General features: G+C 43.3%; 1 protein-coding gene across 3 annotated transcripts in view; it reads right to left on the bottom strand.

The window, feature by feature from the left end:
- Positions 1-20,545, bottom strand: part of LOC126277929 (sorbitol dehydrogenase-like) — a 142,014-nt gene that overhangs the window by 40,522 nt on the left and 80,947 nt on the right. For all 3 annotated transcript variants that reach the window (XM_049977504.1, XM_049977505.1, XM_049977506.1), the window contains one exon: positions 8,714-8,832. In XM_049977504.1, the coding sequence (XP_049833461.1) occupies positions 8,714-8,832 (119 nt within the window). The remainder of the gene's footprint in view (positions 1-8,713; positions 8,833-20,545) is intronic.

Raw genomic sequence — 20,545 nt, forward strand, 5'->3', positions numbered from 1 at the left:
ATTTTTTCAGAAAATTGACGAACATTATAATTTTCGACAGCTCTTTGTCACTTCAGTTTTAGCTGCGGAACAGTATTGCTAAACTACAGTCATTCCTGCATTGTCTGTTTGCATCACCACATTTTTCGAAGTTGATCAAGTTTGCCTGGTACGCAGCACAGTTCGCAGAACAATGGGCATGAGCATTTCTTTCCCCGTTGCAGCGCTATGTGAATAAAAGTGTAATTATTGTGAAGTGCGTAAATGCGTTAATTTTTCTTTAGTCAGTTGTGCCTGCTATAAGGAAAATGTTTCTTTTCGTTATCGAATAGATATTTCGTATTTTTTGACGACTATAGGGAATACACAAGAACTGTTTCATTATCAGTAATATATACATTATTCAAGTATCATCATAAGAACTGTGCTATAGGAATCGATATAGAATATTTAATGTCAACAAATTAAAATCCCAATTGATGGAAGATGTCTGTAATGTAACATAAAACACTGCCTTAATTTTCATTCCTCTGCTAGTCATTTGTGCAACAATTACATCTGCAACAATTCAGCTATCGATATGAACTGCACGTTAATCAAAAAGCTAATGATCTGAGACATTGTGGTTAGTGTTCGCGCGTGTGCACTTGGGACTTCGCGCTCCATGACGCTATGTTCTCCTGTCATAGCTGCGTCTGCTTATTCGCAGAATCACATGTAGGCAGGAGGCTATACAAACATCAGCTACAAAGCGATTCTTCGTGTGGCAAAAATGAGTAACTTTAACATTTTTAAAAGCACTTGTAGTGCGCCTTAGCAGCTAAAGTTTTGATACTATATTTGTTCCGGTGTATTCGTCCTGTGTGCACCATTATTTGTTTGTTTATATTCCATACGTCGAGAAAAGAGCTCTGACAGTTTCGACACGGGCGGTCAGCGAGCCAAGCGCTGGACGGGGGGGGGGGGGGGGGGGGGGGGGGGGGGGGATAGGGGTGACAGACCTTCCTGTTCACCTTTCGGCCCCCGGCAACACTCAGCTCCTTTAGAACCTAACAATGCTGCGTCATTCATTGCAGCAATACTGTAGGAGCAGCATTTTGTTGACCGATGTGCTTCTTGATGAAATATTTTTTTTGCATGCGTTACCAGTGCTTATCACCTTACAAAAATACATAGATAAATGTTTTCTTTAATGATGCTGCGGCCATTTGACGGCAACAATTTTCATTTCGTTGTTATACGGTTCAGATTACGCTGCATTTCATACCAGTCTGATATCTTTTGACATATAAGTAAGTTACTGTAATTGAAAATGGCCTAGGGCCGAACTCTGGATCGTATAACAATAAAATAAAAATTATTACCGTCAAACGGCGGTAACATCATTAAAAAAATACCATGAGTATGGTTCCAGCTAAAATGCAAAATATACACAGTCAGATCTTCAACGTTAACAAGGGTAAGAAAATTGCACAAATGTTACGTCTAAAATATCGAATACGGGCGTTATCTCTATTTTTCGTGCGGGGAACGGAAACCCTAAGATCATCGTCATCTGACTGGTCATCTTTCGTCACGACCACACAGTCTTCGGTATCTTCGTTGCTGCTGTCCTCATCGTCTGATAAAGAAACTACAATATTATGAACGGCTTCTTCTCTTACACCCTCTTCTATGTTTAACCTTGTAATCTCTTTCCACACGTTGTTAACGACGTTCTTCCAATCTTCTGGCGTTATTCGTGTGACAACCTCATTTACCAGCCTCTCTGTGCCTCGCAACGTAAAGATTTTGTTTCGCTCCTTAACATATGCTTTTATTTGAGCCCAGATAAGTTCAGTTGTGTTGTAATGGCAGTGGTACGGTGGCAGATGTATAACATTGTGGCCGTGGTCCTCTGCTAATTTATCAATGACATCATGCGTCTTCTGTGGCTTGTGTCGTTCCACTTCCGCTTTCCGCATATTCTGTTCAAAGCCTATTTTATTATCTTTCGACCAGCTGACTATTTCGTCTCTCCGTGCAACAGCCGTTGGTGCCTTAGTTAATTGTACAGAATGGTACGGCGCATTGTCCATTACAAAAACGCTACCAGAACTGACGTTTGGTAGCAAACAGTTTTTTTTTGACTGAAACATCATCGTAGCACCCGGCACAAAATCGTTCATAGACGCAGCACGAACTACAATTAGTCGCCCTCCCTTACCAGTTGGCACATTTATAGTGCCATGGCGCTTGTCGTCTGTCCATGCGATGGAACGTGCATGACGCACATTCGCCCATGTTTCGTCAATCCATATTACATTTTCCGGATTCACTGCTAGCAACTCGCGCAGGAAACGACATCTCCATGCTACAGCTCTCCGCATTCCATTAATACCTTTCGTCCTGAGAACTTTTTCCAACGGAAGCCAATCTTTCAAAACAATGGAGGGACTTGTTGATCTGCCTGTGAGCAAACCAATGTCCGACAGTGATGCCATCAACTTTTTAAGTGTCGGAGATTCCTTCCTGCTGCAGTATGCGTATATGCGTTGCCTGATAGCACTTTCGTTAAAGTTGTCTGTTTCAGTCATACGACATGATCTCTTCCTTGACTTCCCAGGTGTCTCAATAACAGGGCTCGCAGCTGAATTGGCAGCCTCTTTATCATTTGTGACTCTCTTCACTGTCGCTATAGAGACGTTATATACTTCTGCCACTCTGTCAACCACTTGACTCACTGGTATCAAAGGCTCACCACTGTCCCTTTCCCTTACAAAGTAAAAGCGCAATCTGTAAATAAATTCGCGTGCATGGGATTTCAGCGTAGCTCCCTTCCCAAAAGTCATCTTCTCTGCACTACAGGCAGCCTTTTGCCACTTACACACACTTACACACATTTTTCCACTTATACACATGGCAAGAAACTCACAGAAGTAGCGGAATGCATATGAATACACACAAACCTGAATGTAGCATTTGGCGCAACTGACTGAAAGAAGCGATCGCCCACCATGGTAACATAAAGAAAAGCCAACGATCCAATTGGCCATCGTGGACGCACGAAGCACGTGCACCAAAGCCGCGTCAACTGTCAGAACTCTTATCTCGCTGTGTGGAATTTTTTTTATAGCTTTGATTGTTGTTTCACGTTTCCACTTCACATGCACATAACCAAAAAGGCGAGTTGAGAGCTGTAGGAAGGTTGAAATGTCCCTGATGGACTACCTGCGCAGGTAATGTCCAAATTCGAAGCCACTGAGCCTTCCTGACCGACAGACTCTGCTGTAAAAATTTTCAACTGACAACGCTACAAGATCCCCGCTCCCTCAACCCCACCCCACGCCTTTGACGCTGGTGACTGTTGGGGTACTTTTGATAAGATTCTGTAATTTAAACTACTTCTGTAGAAAGTGCTTGGGTTTGCTGCTATGATGGAACGGAACTGCTTTTGTCAAGAGAAATTATGCAGAGTGTGTGTTGCGCCTATGCTGATGCTGTAAATAATTACTTTTAGTTACTGATGCAAGTAAAATTCTTGGCCATAAACGTAAGATTTGGAAACAGAGCTATATCACTTAAATCGTGGACCAAGAATGACAGAAGTTTCATCTGATCAATGCTAAGATTTTCTGTAGCTTTCCAAAGTATTAAGTGCAAACAATTTCATTCATTTTAGAAAGCAAATGTCAAGAAACTACACATGTAAAACGACAGACTTGTGCCTGTTAATATTCCGTTCCTTCTCACTTATGGGTACTAGAATACACGGTAGGAATTCCTAGATGTATGCGCAGCAGCAAGCCCGGCCGCTGACGTCAGAGTGAACCCAACCAGTGCTCAGTAGCTGGCAATTGTCACAGTGTACGTAGTAGGCCCAGGAGAGAACTGGGCCATTTTGTTAGTACGGGTTGCCTATATCAGGGACGGGTATGCATTCAGAAGCAAACCTTTTGTTCTCGTTTGATTGACAGGTACTTAACCTATTGTTCTGTTAAGTGCCATTCCACATCACCCCCAATTCCTTTTGATTGACAGGCACTGAACCTATTGTTCCCCCAACCCCTCCCCCTCCCTTACTGCTACAGGTACACTTTCAGGTCTGAGTTATTGGAATAGGCCCCTCACTCACTCTTATCAATTTGATTGACTACTCAATTAAATTGATCAATTAATTCACCTCTCTGGTGGGAAAGTGCCACACCCTGGTGGGAAGTTCAGATTCCATCAGGACAATGAACTCTACTAACCTATGGAAATGGTGGGACCAAATAGGTCATATTGTCTACTTGATTAAATGGATCAATTAATTAACCTCTCTGGTGACAAATACCCCCCTAGCAGGAAGTTCAATTTCCATCAGGACAAAGCTACATCTACTAACCTAAGAAAATGGCAGGGAAAAAGGGCACCTCCACTAACCTAATTCATCTGACCGCCACCTCTTCCTCTTTGAAGGGTATTCGATTGCAGCATATGGAATACTGTTTAAACAATTTACACATTATGTGGAATATTGTTTATTTTAACAATTTAGGGGATTCAAGGCATTGTATGGAATATATGGAAATTGGTGGAGAGGAAGAATCTTATGACAGGAAACTCAAGGGTATCTTGTTTATTTATAAAAAATTCAGTTTTTGGGGGGTTGAATTTCTCTTGCTCATCATTTTCTGCTATATGGAAACATGTAGGTTTTGCAAGAAGCAATTACATGGGACAAACATGCTGCATAGCCTAATGTTCAGCACTGTACTCTGGGTGTCTTAACCTAATGTTTGGGCCTTTGTCGGCACTTAACCTATGGTTCCATTAACTGGTTTTCCATGTCACCTCCATTTCGTTATACTATTGTAGAGCCTTTGATACCAAATTAAGTAATCAGTTATGTTCTCCCACTATTTTCTGGTACACTTTACGAATTTCACATGATTTTCAACGCCATTTCTGGTGCATTCTTCTTTGTCTCCCACCCCGTTAAACTGCTCTACTGTGTTTCACACACAGTTAAGCATATTGATGTAGTGGTCTGAACATAACCTGCTGTTCTGCTCCATGTCACCCACTCACGCACTCCCTCCAATTAACTACTGTATTGTTAACACAACATTGATATGAAAAATTATGCAAATTAATTAAATCGGTATTCTTCACATGTATGGGATAGTTTGCCTTAATTCACAGCATCCTGTTGGTCAGTGAAATCGATGAACTATAGTATAAACGAAAGATTGCTAATTAAAAACACATTGTGCCACTCGACGCCTGACGCCGCCGATTAACCCCACCGCAGCTGCCACTGTAGCTGCGAGCCACTGCCACACACAAGACAATGCGAGCCATTGCTCTCATAGCACTGCGGGTGAAAGTAGGGTATATTTCCATGTATACAGTTAGAATTTCGAGTGGTATACTGGCGTCACAGAACTCCAAGTCGCTATCACACTGTTCCCATACGGGATGACGCATAGCTGTGGCACGGCCCAGAACCGAGAGAGATGCTCCAATGCTTCCCAGAATAGAAGAGGGTACATTGTTCATAGCAATCCTTCCGCCATTGTTTTCTGCAGACGAGACTTTCAGCAGTAAAATTATTTTGCACAGATCGCTAAATTGCACTGACAGTTAAACACCACAAAAGTTATCAGATACATACAAGACTCACAAGAATATTGGAATCCAGGAACGTATTTACCAGTGTTACTATAATTAAATATTACCATTGCCCTTAGCGGACCGAAGTCACTCTCTGAACTGTTCTACAAATTCAGACTCATTTCCCCTCGCCACAATACTATCGTATTGTGATGTAATTGTGGTTAAGAGCAAAAATAGGGTTCTTTATGGCAGTGTAAAGTTTTATTAGTGACTGGAGATTGTGTAGAGTTACGCCGTAAGTGTCAGTATATTGAGGGATTTCTTAGTGTAAGTTTTTAACTGAAAAACAATTGTTTGCTGTGCGATCGCCAGTTGTACTAACCACAGCAGACAACTGAGTAAGTCAGGAACTAAATTTCAAGTTTTTACTAAACACAATGAGACAAAACGAAATTGGATAAATGTTTGTAAATGTGCAGTTTTGTTTTCAGTCGAAAATGCTCCTTTCTGATCAATATGGTTCAAATGGCTCAGAGAACTATGGGACTTAACATCTGTGGTCATCAGCCCCCTAGAACTTAGAACTACTTAAACCTAACTAACCTAAGGACATCACACACATTCATGCCCGAGGCAGGATTCGAACCTACGACCGTAGCAGTCTCACGGTTCCGGACTGAGCGCCTAGAACCGCGAGACCACCGCGGCCGGTTTAATGGATTCGGATTATGAAATTGATTTAAAAAGTGAGCTGTTCAATACTATTCCGAAACGCAAGAAACCGATTGAAAGTCTTATGGAATTCTCAGTGATTCCAGAGCAATGTTATTGACCGTACCCCAACAGTTGTAAGGTAAAATAACGTTGTAAACGAGAAGCATCCAGGAATTGAGGACTTTGCTGCAATTTGTTTCAGAAGTACATACAAGTTCCTCAGAATGAAAGCTATTTAAAAAATGCAACGGTGGTAAGTGAACTGAGAGTGACCAAAGAAAAAAACTGAAAAATTGAAAAAAGTTCTAACATAACTTTCCAGAATCGAGAAAGAAAACCTGTTAATACAGTTAAAGACTTTGAAATGAGGTTTCTCCGTACTACGTGTCTATGTGGTCTAAGCCTGTGTGAGCCTCTTCGCCAGAGAAAAAGTGGTGCCCTCCGAAATGGCGAAAGAGGTTCATGTCCTTCAGAGGCTTTACACTAGCATTTCAACAGCAATACAAAAAATAGTCTAAGTAATTTGAAGCTTAATAATAATTCACTGAAACATGTAAATCTCGGTTAGTTCATTCCTGCGTATGAGTTAAACATGTGTGCATCGTGTGTCCATACGCTTTAATGCAGTGAAGCACGGCCTAAGAGTTTACGCTGGCGTCACACACCACGGCCCACCTGCTTGTGACCCCTACCGATTGAACTGCTTTGTGTTACTTCCTGTCCGGATTTCACTGTGCTGATTCCACCATGTTTTCACAATAATCACGGGGCAACAGCAAACGCTAAAGATAAATTAAATTCATTGAACATCATCATTTTAAAAGCGTTATTCTTTGGAATTTTCTTTAGCATTTGGTACATGTCTCCAGTTTTTCTTAACAATTGCAAATCAGAACTTAGGTATAGAGTAGGAATGTCTACTGAGTGAGCATTCAGATGCAGAAAACAGGGAGTTTCTCGGCAACATACGTTGGCTCCAAAATCCGCAGCTTGTGTCTGGTTAGCGAAGGGTCCCGGGTTGGATTTCCGGCTAGGTCGAAAATTTTCTTCGCTCGGGGTCTTGGCGTTTGTGTTATCCAAATCAATTGTTCTCATCAGAATCAACACCGAAATTGCGGAAGTGATCTTAAATAAAAGGACATGCGCCAGACGAAGTCTCCAACAACAGTGTCCAGCCAGTTTCTTTGACTCGAAAAGTCACGTGACTATAGTGAGGCTCACGGTTTTTGCCCGTAAGTGTTCTGTAGATTTTCAGTGTTACTATATTGCTAACAATGGCAAATCCCATTCAAAAGTATCATGGTTTCTGTAGATGCGTTTTATAAATATCTTAATAATATGCATTCGATACATGGAATGAATTTGGCGAACAGCTTTGAATAAATGCACGAGAGGTCATTTCACTTGTTTGCAACAAGCGTCACAGCTCTGATATCACTATTTTTTGTTACAGAAAAGAACGGATAACCAAAGTAATTTTTTAGGCTATGTACTGCCGAATCTTGGTTCAATCAATTATGCTGCCTAGTCATTTCGAAATGGCTTCCTAATATGCTAAAATGAAACTCTGGACATGTCTCAAAGAACAGATAACATCTTCATATAGATAAGGCTTACCGGCCAATGATCTCCTTCAGTGCGGGTGCACTCACATAGCCCAAACTCTTACGGGAATCGGTAGATTGACCACCGCCCGCATTTCGTGCTCGTGTGGTAGCGTTCTCGCTTCCCACGCCCGGGTTCGATTCCAGGCGGGGTCAGGAATTTTCTCTGCCTCGTGATGGCTGGGCGTTGTGTGATGTCCATAGGTTAGTTAGGTTTAAGTAGTTCTAAGTTCTAGGGGACTGATGATCATAGACGTTAAGTCCCATAGTGCTCAGAGACATTTGAACCATTTTTTTGACTACCGCAGGTAATGAGTATAGTGGGCAGGGACACTACAAATGTAGTGTGTGGACAGAGTTGGAAATGTGGAAAGAGATAGTAAGTCCGTACAGTCGCACTAACCCCTCTGTCCTCGATGGTTCAGTGGGATAGAGAGTCTGCTCTGCAAGCAGAAGATCCCAGGTTCGAGTCCCGGTCGGGGCACACGTTTTCAACTGTTCCTGTTGATATTTATCAACGCCTGTAAGCAGCTAATGGTCTGGATTTAATTGTGATTTAATTTCTCTTTGTGGTTGAAGAATTTCTATGCTCACTCCATAGATACTCTTACTTTCTGAATTTAATTCTTTATACAGTTGCACCTGGGTGAATGTACTGAACTATAGACGTAATAAGATATTTGGAAGAGGTACATGTCATTACAGAAGTAAACATCATAGTTCTAATAAGAAACAGACATGGTACTGTTAAGGAATAACAGCACTGTTATTAAAACTCTTAACTATATCCAGCGGTTTGCTTGAATTCTCCAACATTATAATAAACAAGCACTTACGCATTGGAGTAACGGAAAGATCCAATAAATCTCACTTCATGGAATATGGGAGTGAGAGGCAAGCGTGCGTTGTCAGTGCCCACACCCACAAGAACGAAGGTGCCTCCATAGCGTGTAGCCTGTGGGCAAAATTACAATATTATGCTTATTGTATGATGCGAGAAGTGGCAATTGACCCTGAATAAAAAAAGAGTCTGAAGTTATTCACATGAGTACTAAAAGAAATCAACTAAATTTCGATTACGCGATAAGTCACACAAATCTGAAGGCTGTAAATTCAACTAAATACTTACGGATTACAATTACAAATACCCTAAATTGGAACGATCACATAGATACTGTTGTGGGTGGAGCAAACCAAAGACTGCGTTTCATTGGCAGAACACTTAGAAGGTGCAACAAGTCTACTAAAGAAACTGCTTACACCACTCTTGTCCGCTCTATTCTGGAGTATTGCTGTGCGGTTTGGGATCCGCATCAGATGAGACTGATGGATAACGTCGAAAAAGAACAAAGAAGGGCAGCTCGTTTTGTATTACCGTAAAGTAGGGGAGATAGTGCCACAGACATGATACGTGAATTGGAGTGGCAGTCATTAAAACAAAGGCGTTTTTCGTTGCGACGGGATCTTCTCATGAAATTTTAATCACCAGTTTTCTCCTCCGATTACGAAAACATTCTGTTGGCACCCACCTGCATAGGCAGAAATGATCATCACGATAAAATAAGAGAAATCAGGGATCGCACAGAAAAATATAAGTGCTCGTTTTTCCCGCGCGTCGCTCATTGACCCCTCTACCAGGCACTTTATTGTGAATAGCAAAGTAATCACGTAAATGTAGAGTGTAGATTGCTAGAACTTAACATCAGACAAAAATCTGCTCTACTGAAGACAACAAAGGTTAGAAACTTAATAGTGACAACTATTTATTTACAACTTGTAAAAAATAGATACATGCTTCGAAGTATTACTGTCCTCCAAAGTAGTCACCAGCATTGTATACAGCCCATTACCAGCGATTTGGAGGTAGTATGATAACCTAAGTGCGCTAGTTATGTTAACACTTAGAGGAGTGAGGTCTGTCGCCAGACGAATCTCCGTTAACAGTTCTGAAGCGAATACCATGAAGAGCTTTCTTCATCTTAGGAATCAAGCTGAAGTCACAAGGGCTTCAGTCTGGTGAATGTGGTGGGAGAGCACTTTCCAGCCCCATCGATCGAACAAACCAGTCACAACTTGCATCACATGCGCCCTAGTATTGTCGTGGAAAATGGTGGGCGGGTCATTCAGAAAATGTAGCTACTTCTGCCTCTCTTTCTCTCCTCTGTTTACGTTTGGAACACAGCCGGTGTCCAGCTGAGAAAAAGAATCGGCGACACTTTCAGCAGGACCTGCCCACCATTTTGCAGAACAGTGCTCGGACACATACGGCCCAAGTTGTGACTGATTTGTTTGATGGATGGGGCTGGGAAGTCCTGTATCACCCACCTCCCTCCCCTTGCGTCTTCTGTTTGATTCTTAAACTGAAGGAAGCATTTCATGGCATTCTACAGAGATTGGTCAGCATCGGTGCTGCTAAGGATATCCTACGACTTCCATACCGCTGGAGACAGGCTCTACACATGCTGATAACTACTTTGAAGAACAGTAAAACTTTGCATCTTGTATCTGTTTTGTGTAAATTGTAAATAAATAGTTGCCACTAATGAAGTTACGAGCCTCATATAAACTAGAAGGCAAAACTAGTAAACAACTGCATAGTTTCGCCATGCTTTCGGTGTCCACAACGAAATTGGTATTGTTGTCCGTCAGTCTTTCCACCTTAGAGAGGGTGAGGTCCAATCCCTAATACATGACCATCATCAACTTTGCGACGGATGTGTAAAGAGTTTTTGCTGTTTGTTGAAATCGACTGGTAGAGCGCAAAGAGTCGATGGGACAGCAAACGATAGGCAACTGGGTGGTTGATCCTATTTTCGGAAATTCGAATAAGCAGTTCGCAAGAAATTAATTTATTTCACAAAACATCCTCATAACCAGGGCCGATCACGGCCTGCCAAAAGGCTCGCAAGCTGGGTATCGTGTGTAGGCTACGTGTGAGCTGTGGCTCGGCCATTCCCGTCTTTGCTCGGTTCTTTCCGGAAAGATTCGGTACAGCGTGACAGTCCATTTAGTACTGCGGTGAGGCAGTTTTCGGTCGGCACAACTCTCATCAGTTCGACGGAATCGTGGTGTCAACTCCGTTTACCCTTCGCAATTTGTCCGTGGTATGAAGGACGTTCACAGATCCAGTGGCTGTTTGCACAAAAAGAGACAATCTAGCGATCTATCATCACAAGCCTTTAAAACTGACAGAAGTGAGTGACCAGAATTCTCAGTATCTTTTATGTAGTCGCATGATCGATAGGTACTGAAAAGACGCTACGAAACGACATTACAATATCATGTAGCAAGAATTTAAAGATTTAGTTCACAATGAAACAGCAATAATCATTTTGTGCTAAATTTTTAGGCATGAAAGGCGTTAAGAAATTGGTGGGACGATTAGTAAAATTTTTGAACACACACGTATTATTCCACTGTCAGTTGAAACAGTTTTCGATGGAACTGAAATAAGGGCATGAAGACTTTATATATTAATGCAGAGTACGTTGGTTAAGTAAGAGGCAAGCCTGGAACGATTTTTCGATTTTAAACCCGCTATTGTTGAATTTATGAAGAAAAAAGTAGTGCAGGAACGAAAATTAAAACATCCGGAATATATTGCTCACCTCGCATTTTAAGTGGACTTGACTGCACACTGTCCACAATGATACACTGCAAGGTGAGAAACAACGTGTTTCTGATTTGATAGAGATGCATTTAAATACAAAATTCCTTTGCAGAAGGAACAGTTTCTGACAAACACAATATAGTTCCATAATTTCACTGGAATTAATTGAAATGCAAGTTCTGACAAATTCGTTTTGACCTTGAAACAATTACAAGCACAGTTTTGTCAACATTTTGAGGGCACTGCAAATCTTACACTTGTTTTCGAGTTGTTTTCGGGACCGAGTGCCGTTTCAGTTGAAAGCATACATTTGTATCATCGGAACTGACTGATCTGCAGTGCAATTCCCGATTTAAAAGGGAATTATTTTACGTTAAAACTGTCCAGCATGTCTACATTGTCTTCCTCAGGTAGAGGTCCCACGTCCCCATATGATTTAGCGAAAGTGCTGTCTTACTTTCATCAACATATGTGTGTGAAAAACTCTTCTAGATTATGAAACTAAGTAAGTCACGATTACCTGGCAACCTGAATGCGGAAACCTCTGAAATTCTCTATGTCTGTCCGTATGCCGACAGTTTTTACCAGATGAAAATTATGTCTTCAGCGAGTTAAAAATAAATAATACTGAAAATATGTGTTCCTTGTCATCTACGTTGTTGAAAAATGTGAAACATAAAACCAAGTCGTGTGCAGTGCTACTGCATTGCCATCTAAATGTGGCACTTTCAAAGTTTTCCCCTCGTCGTCCTCCTCTCGCTCAGACAGCTTGCCGTGGCAGCGGGGAAAGTGTGCAGCTAGGCTTAACACCATGAAATGCATGTCTCTTGAGCCGAAACCTTGGTCGCCCCGCTTAATACTACAACGGTGCTATATTAAACATCTTAACTGATGTGACTAACACAAAAGCAATTCACTCTTCTAATAATCTACCAACGATGAAGAGTCCAAAGCATGCTCAACAAAATGCAAATCCATAGAAAGGCATTTTGTGCCATGCTGAATAGATACATAACCATCAGGGCACTTCTGCTTCCAACGAGCTAAACTCAGTGAGTCTGCTTCTGATTTCAACAGTATTACTAAGTGCACTCACTCCGTCGTCAGACCATCCGACCGCAGTGTCATCCTCAGAGGAGGATGCGGATAAGAGGGGCATGGGGTCAGCACACCGCTCTCCCAGTCGTTATGATGATATTCTTGACCGAAGCCGCAACTATTCGGTCGAGTAGCTTCTCAATTGACATCACGAGGCTGAGTGCACCCCAAAAAATGGCAACAGCGCTTGGCAGCTGGATGGTCATCCATCCAAGTGCCGGCGAAACCCAACAGCGCTTAACTTCGGTGATCTCACGGGAATCGGTGTATCCTCTGCGGCAAGGCCGTTGCCATTACTCAGTGCAGCAGAGTATTTTAAATCCACATTTACACTAACACACTGAGGTTGCAAAAGTCATGGGATAGGGCCATGCACACAGACAAATGGCGGGATTGTCGCATACAGAAGGTATGAAAGGATAGTGCAGTTATCATTTGTAGTCAGGTGATTCGTGTGAAAAGGTTTCCAATCTCATTATGGCAGCACGACGGGAATTTACAGACTTTGAACGCGAAATGGTCGTTACAGTTACATCCATGGGACATTCCAGTTCGGAAATCGTTAGGAAATCCAATATTCCGAGATCCACAGCGTCAAGCACGCGCCGAAAATTCTAAATTTCAGTCATTATTTCTCACCATAGACAACACAGTGGCCGACGGTCTTCACTTAACGAACGAGAGTAGCGGCGTTTGAGTATAGTTGTCATTAGTGAGAGAGAAGCAACACTGCGCGAAATAGCCTCATAAATCAAAATGGGACATGCGGCGAACCTATCCATTAGGACAGTGTGGCCAGACTTGGCGTTAATGGGCTATGGCACCAGACGACCGACGCGAGTGTCTTTGCTAACAGCTCGATAGCGCCTGCAACGCCTCTCCTGGACTCTGGACCATAGTGGCTGGATCATAGACGACTGGTTAGGTAAGACCCGATTTCAGCTGATAAAAGCTGATCGTAGGGTCGAGTGTGGCACAGACCCCATGAAGCCATGAACCCAAGCTGTCAAGAAGGTACTCTGCAAGCTGGTGTTGGGCTGAGTTGATATGGAATGGACTCAGTCCTCTGGTCAAACTGGACCGATCATTGACTGGAAATGGTTACGTTCGGCTGCTTGTAGACCGGTTGCAGCCATTCATGGACGACATGTTCCCAAACAACGATGAAATTTTTATGGATGACAGTGTCTCATAACAACATGCCACAATTGTTCGTAATTGGTTTGAAGAACGTTCTGGACAATTCGAGGCAATGGCTTGGCCACCCAGATCGCCCGACATGAATTCCATCCAGCATTTATGGGTCATAATCGAGAGGTCAGCTCGTACACAAAATCCTGTACCGGAAACATTTTCGCAATTATGGCTGGCTCAATATTCCTACAGAGGACTTCCAACGACTTGTTGAGCTCATGGTACGTCGACTTACTCCACTACACCAGGGAAAACGAGATTGACACGATATTAGGTGGTATCCCACGACTTTTGTCATCGCAGTGTAATCATGGCTTTTGTATAGGGGCGCACATTGGTAATGCGCTTAATGTTGGGGTTATATTTACTGATTATAAATTGTTGTACATTAGTAGAACATTTGCAATTAATGAACAATAAAGCGATAACATGTGAACCCTATTATTTTCACACAAGTGCGTCCACCATCGTACCACCCATTCAGTTTTCCTCCTCAATCCAGTATCCCACTCCACAGCTGGCCTTTACAGCTCCCACGATCCGTTAGTTACACTACTGGCCATTAAAATTGCTACACCACGGAGATGACGTGCTACAGACTCGAAATTTAACCGACAGGAAGAAGATGCTGTGATATGCAATTAAGTAGCTTTTCAGAGCATTCACACAAGGCTGACGCCGGTGGCGACACCTACAAAGTGCTGACATGAGGAAAGTTTCCAACCGATTTCTCATACACCAGTTGACCGGCGTTACCTGGTGAAACGTTGTTATGATGCCTCGAGTAAGGAGGAGTAATGCGTATCATCATGTTTTCGACTTTGATAAAGTTCGGATTGTAGCCTATCGCGATTGCGGTTTATCGTATCGCGACATTGCTGTTCGCGTTGGTCGAGATCCAATGACTGTTAGCAGAATATGGAATCGGTGGGTTCAGTAGAGTAATACGGAACGCCGTGCTGGATCCCAGCGACCTCGTATCACAAGCAGTCGAGATGACAGGCATTTTATCAGCATGGATGTAACGGATCGCGCAGCCACGTCTCGATCCCTGAGTCTACAGATGGGGACGTTTGCAAGACAACAACCATCTGCACGAACAGTTCGAGGAAGTTTTCAGCAGCATGGACTATCAGCTCGGAGACCATGGCTGCGGTTACCCTTGACGCTACATCACAGACAGGAAAGCCTGCGATGGTGTACTCATCTACGAACCCTTAGTGCACAAATGGCGAAATGTCATTTCTCGGATAAAACCAGGTTCTGTTTACAGCATCATGATGGTTGCATCCGTGTTTGGCGACATCGCGGTGAACGCACATTGGCAGTGTGTATTCGTCATCGTCATACTGGCATATCACCCGGCGTGATGGTATGGGGTGCCATTGGTTACACGTTTCGGTCACCTTTTGTTCGCATCGACGGCACTTTTTAACAGACTTTACATTTCAGATGTGTTATGACCCGTGGCTCTACCCATCATTCGATCCCTGCGAAACCCTACATTTCAGCAGGATAATGCAAGACCGCATGTTGCAGGTCCTGTACGGGCCTTTCTGGATACAGAAAATGTTCGACTGCTGCCCTGTCCAGCACATTCTCCAGATCTCTCCCCAATTGAAAACGTCTGGCCCATGGTGGCCGAGCAACTGGCTCGTCACAATATGCCAGTCACTACTTTTGGTGAACTGTGGTATCATGTTGAAGCTGCATGGACAGCTGTACCTGTACACGCCATCCAAGCTCTGTTTGACTAAATTCCCAGGCGTATCAAGGTCGTTATTAGGGCCAGAGGTGGTTGTTCTGGGTACTGATTTCTCAGGATCTATGCACCCAAATTGAGTGAAAATGTAATTACATGTCAGTTCTAATATAACATATTTGTCCAATGAATACCTGTTTATCATTTGCATTTCTTCTTGGTGTAGCAATTTTAATGGCCGGTAGTGTAAGTCTGCATTAAGGTCAGGTGTAGTGCGTATCGGCAAAGTTAAGTCCAGTGAATTGCCTTATTTAGAAGTATGGTTGACTGGAAGCTTATATTGTGTTCATCTTGTACATAAACAAAAGCCAATGCAGATACGAAAAGAATACAAAACATTAAAGTGAGGGATAAGTCAGTAATCTAAATGGCCTGCCAGTGAACGCTGCATGTATTGTAACAAAATAGGTAGGGTGAAACAATTATCTTTTATTTTATAAACCACTGATAATATCTAGTACCCAATGGGCGAAATATGTTTGGTTTAAAGCAAAATAAATAGTATGTTGCAATACACTGGTAATATTTATTCTGATCTTCGTAATAAAAATAACTGATGCAGCAACTATGGAAGAATGGCTGCAAATATTAAATTCTGAGAATACACGGGTGGTCACAAGGTGTTGGACGTTGTAACATTACAGGACATATTGGGACATATTGAAGTATTCGATACTGTAGACTTTTAGGGGATGTCGATACAGATATGCAAAATGTAAAGGGAAACTTTGGTGATGTTTACATATTGTACTGTGTCAATATTAGGACATTTTGCACAGAAAGAACAAAAATAGAATTAATGTAAATATATATTAGTGTTAGTAACCTATTTTCGTTCAATTTTGTAATTATATTTCATTTTGTAAAAGAAAGACTCACTGTTTGCTGTAGCTCTGATTAACTGTATAAATTATCAGTATTGAGCTAAATTATTTCGTATAATATGGACAAGATACTTTTAAAAACTCACCAGCTAAACAGAAAGTCTGTAAATGAACGTTTAATGCACACTTCTGGAACTTTCTATGGAGAAATTCTATATTATGATCGCAAAAATACGAAAACTTGTGAAAACTGTTTCATAACCTAATTTCGAAAGACGATTTGTATCAAGAAATATTGCTAAAAAGATTTATTTACGTTTTGAAACACGATTTAAATCATTTTACATATAAATAGTTGTTCTAAATCACTCAAGAAATATCCAGAATCAAATGTCATGATATTTCTGGAAACATCGGTACAAATCTGGTGAAGGTTATCCAGAAGCTGGTAGAAAAATGTTATAAAATCTATTTGGAAATTATGCTTTTAAGAATTTATATGTACTGATCCTTTTACTTACTTTAATCTGTACTAAAATTCTGTAATGTCTAATTTAGTTTTAAGTCGTGAATTGCTATCGTATTGTAAACAAAACATTGTCAAAGACTCTCATTGTTTGGAAAGATATTAATACACCTAGGAGTTGTCAGTTGCCAGTTCGGATATGCAGTGCGGTTAGCTCTGAGAGTCAGTTGTTGAGTCTGTGAAGCCTGTCAGTTCTGTTTTTAAATAAACGTCTGTAATGAAGAATTACTTGTTGTCGTCAATATGAACTCAAGACCTTTTCACGAAGCAGACACCTCCTAATGCAACGTTTTAATTTGGTTGAGGAAGCTGGGATCGCTATAAGTGCAAACAAATTGAAGTGGAACGTTTTAATTTGGTGTTGAGGAGCTGAAATGTTAAAACGTCCACGCCATTCACAGAACGTGGAGGTTGATAAATTACCCGCTCTGTAAAGCAGAATAGGCGGCGATATGAGGCACATCTGATGACAAGAGTATAACACCGCAGTAAGCAAAAGGGCTTCGAAGCACACCGTTCGGCGCATATTATTCAACATGTGCTTCCACAGCAGATGACCCATACGTGTTCCCATGTTTGCTCTACGAAATCGTCAATGCAATGGGCATCGAGATTGAACAGTAAATCAGTGGAAATACATCCCCTGGTAGGATCAGTTACTTTTATTCTTACACCAGGTCGACGGTCGTATTCTGATAATTCATCATCCAGGCGAACGGCACTATGCCACGGACGCAGGTTAGTGGAGGCAGTATTTTGCTAAGGGGAACAGTCATTTGGGCTTCCTTGGGACCTGTAGTAATAATCGAAGGTAGCACGAGAGTTGTTGTTCATGTGAACATTATTGCAGAGCACATGCGTCGTTTCATGCTTGAGATCTTCCATACGTAGGCTGTGTAAGGTAGCAGTATTTTGCACCTTACTGTAATATAATAATTGTTGAAAAGACGAGTTAGATATCTGTTATTATGTTATTTATCAGACTGCATAAGACGCGTATTAACTTTAAGAAATTCGCATGTTGCATGAAGTCGTGGTTCAGGTGATATTTTCACGGAGTTTGGATGGCGCGGACGAGCGGTACTGCTCAAACGCAGGGCAGAGGAGTGCGGAAGTTTACAACCGACCATTACGAGTCGGCATGCGAAAGCGTCCCACTGGGGGAGACGCGCCGCCGGAGCAGGTAGGCACCCATTGTGCGGACAACACAGGTGCCTCGTTGCCGCTGGACGTTACGCCGACGCCACTATGTCGAGATGAGCTGGCGCCTATGGGAGCCTCCCCACGATTCTTAACGTTTTCTGGGGCTTTCTAAGAAACGCGGTTAAGCTATTGCAATGACCTTTTCCCGCGCGAGGACGAACAGAGAGACACGATTGGTGGGTTCAGTTTTGAACGGACTTTCAGTTTGTTCCAGAACATTATAGGCGCAGTAAGATGCGGAATATTTTGATTGGCTGGAAGAAGCCAGGAAATAATAGTGGGAGCGAATGTGCTGGTCTAGAGCCAGGGATTGGCCAGCTCGGAAAATAGCGCGAGGGTGCTGATTTTGGAGAGGGAAGCTTTTGGAGCTGTTATCAGAGGAGAAGCGTCTTAGCTTCTGTAGCGAGCGGACGTCGTGCTTTCGGCTCTGCTGTAGGAGAGTAAATTCTTTTCAGTGTGCTATGCAGGACTTTGCATAAGTGTGCCAGCTGCAACTGAAACTAGTATTCAGTTAAGGGAACTGTCATGTTTTACCGTTAGAGACAGGCTGATTCTGCTAATTACGGTTTGGAATACTGTCTCACAGGAAGCAGACAGGAGCAGAGCAATTTCTTTGAGCCACACTTTGCCCGCCTTTGGGCTGGTGAGTCCCGTTTTAACGAGTGCGAGACGATTGGAAAGAAAGCATAATTAGCTTTTGAATAGGAGTTTACGAACAGGAAGCCTGTTCGCGAAAATAAATTCATTTTTGCTACAATTGAGGCTCCTCGGCGACGTAGACGCCATTGGCAGCTTGCTGACCTGTCCACAACGATGCATTTGGTAACGTGATGCTCAGCTTCGGCATTTAATCCTACACTCCTGGAAATGGAAAAAAGAACACATTGACACCGGTGTGTCAGACCCACCATACTTGCTCCGGACACTGCGAGAGGGCTGCACAAGCAATGATCACACGCACGGCACAGCGGACACACCAGGAACCGCGGTGTTGGCCGTCGAATGGTGCTAGCTGCGCAGCATTTGTGCACCGCCGCCGTCAGTGTCAGCCAGTTTGCCGTGGCATACGGAGCTCCATCGCAGTCTTTAACACTGGTAGCATGCCGCGACAGCGTGGACGTGAACCGTATGTGCAGTTGACGGACTTTGAGCGAGGGCGTATAGTGGGCATGCGGGAGGCCGGGTGGACGTACCGCCGAATTGCTCAACACGTGGGGCGTGAGGTCTCCACAGTACATCGATGTTGTCGCCAGTGGTCGGCGGAAGGTGCACGTGCCCGTCGACCTGGGACCGGACCGCAGCGACGCACGGATGCACGCCAAGACCGTAGGATCCTACGCAGTGCCGTAGGGCACCGCACCGCCACTTCCCAGCAAATTAGGGACACTGTTGCTCCTGGGGTATCGGCGAGGACCATTCGCAACCGTCTCCATGAAGCTGGGCTACGGTCGCGCACACCGTTAGGCCGTCTTTCGCTCACGCCCCAACATCGTGCAGCCCGCCTCCAGTGGTGTAGCGACAGGCGTGAATGGAGGGACGAATGGAGACGCGTCGTCTTCAGCGATGAGAGTCGCTTCTACCTTGATGCCAATGATGGTCGTATGCGTGTTTGGCGCCGTGCAGGTGAGCGCCACAATCAGGACTGCATACGACCGAGGCACACAGGGCCAACACCCGGCATCATGGTGTGGGGAGCGATCTCCTACACTGGCCGTACACCTCTGGTGATCGCCGAGGGGACACTGAATAGTGCACGGTACATCCAAACCGTCATCGAACACATCGTTCTACCATTCCTAGACCGGCAACGGAACTTGCTGTTCCAACAGGACAATGCACGTCCGCATGTATCCCGTGCCACCCAACGTGGTCTAGAAGGTGTAAGTCAACTACCCTCGCCAGCAAGATCTCCGGATCTGTCCCCCATTCAGCATGTTTGGGACTGGATGAAGCGTCGTCTCACGCGGTCTGCACGTCCAGCACGAACGCTGGTCCAACTGAGGCGCCAGGTGGAAATGGCATGGCAAGCCGTTCCACAGGACTACATCCAGCATCTCTACGATCGTCTCCATGGGAGAATACCAGCCTGCATTGCTGCGAAAGATGGATATACACTGTACTAGTGCCGACATTGTGCATGCTCTGTTGCCTGTGTCTATGTGCCTGTGGTTCTGTCTGTGTGATCATGTGATGTATCTGACCCCAGGAATGTGTCAATAAAGTTTCCCCTTCCTGGGACAATGAATTCACGGTGTTCTTATTTCAATTTCCAGGAGTGTATATTACGCACGCCTGTGATTACCAGAGCTTAGTTTTCCAGCCACGCCCTTATTGAGAATTTGGTAATTGAAGTAGGTTCGTCTGACGTATTTTATGCAGTGTGACAAGGGGAAAGAGTATAAAATAACAAGTACAGATGCGTTATCCGACCTTAAGAGTTAGTTTTGGAAT

This window comes from Schistocerca gregaria, chromosome 6, assembly GCF_023897955.1.
Source record: "Schistocerca gregaria isolate iqSchGreg1 chromosome 6, iqSchGreg1.2, whole genome shotgun sequence".
Taxonomy (NCBI): Eukaryota; Metazoa; Arthropoda; class Insecta; order Orthoptera; family Acrididae; genus Schistocerca; species Schistocerca gregaria.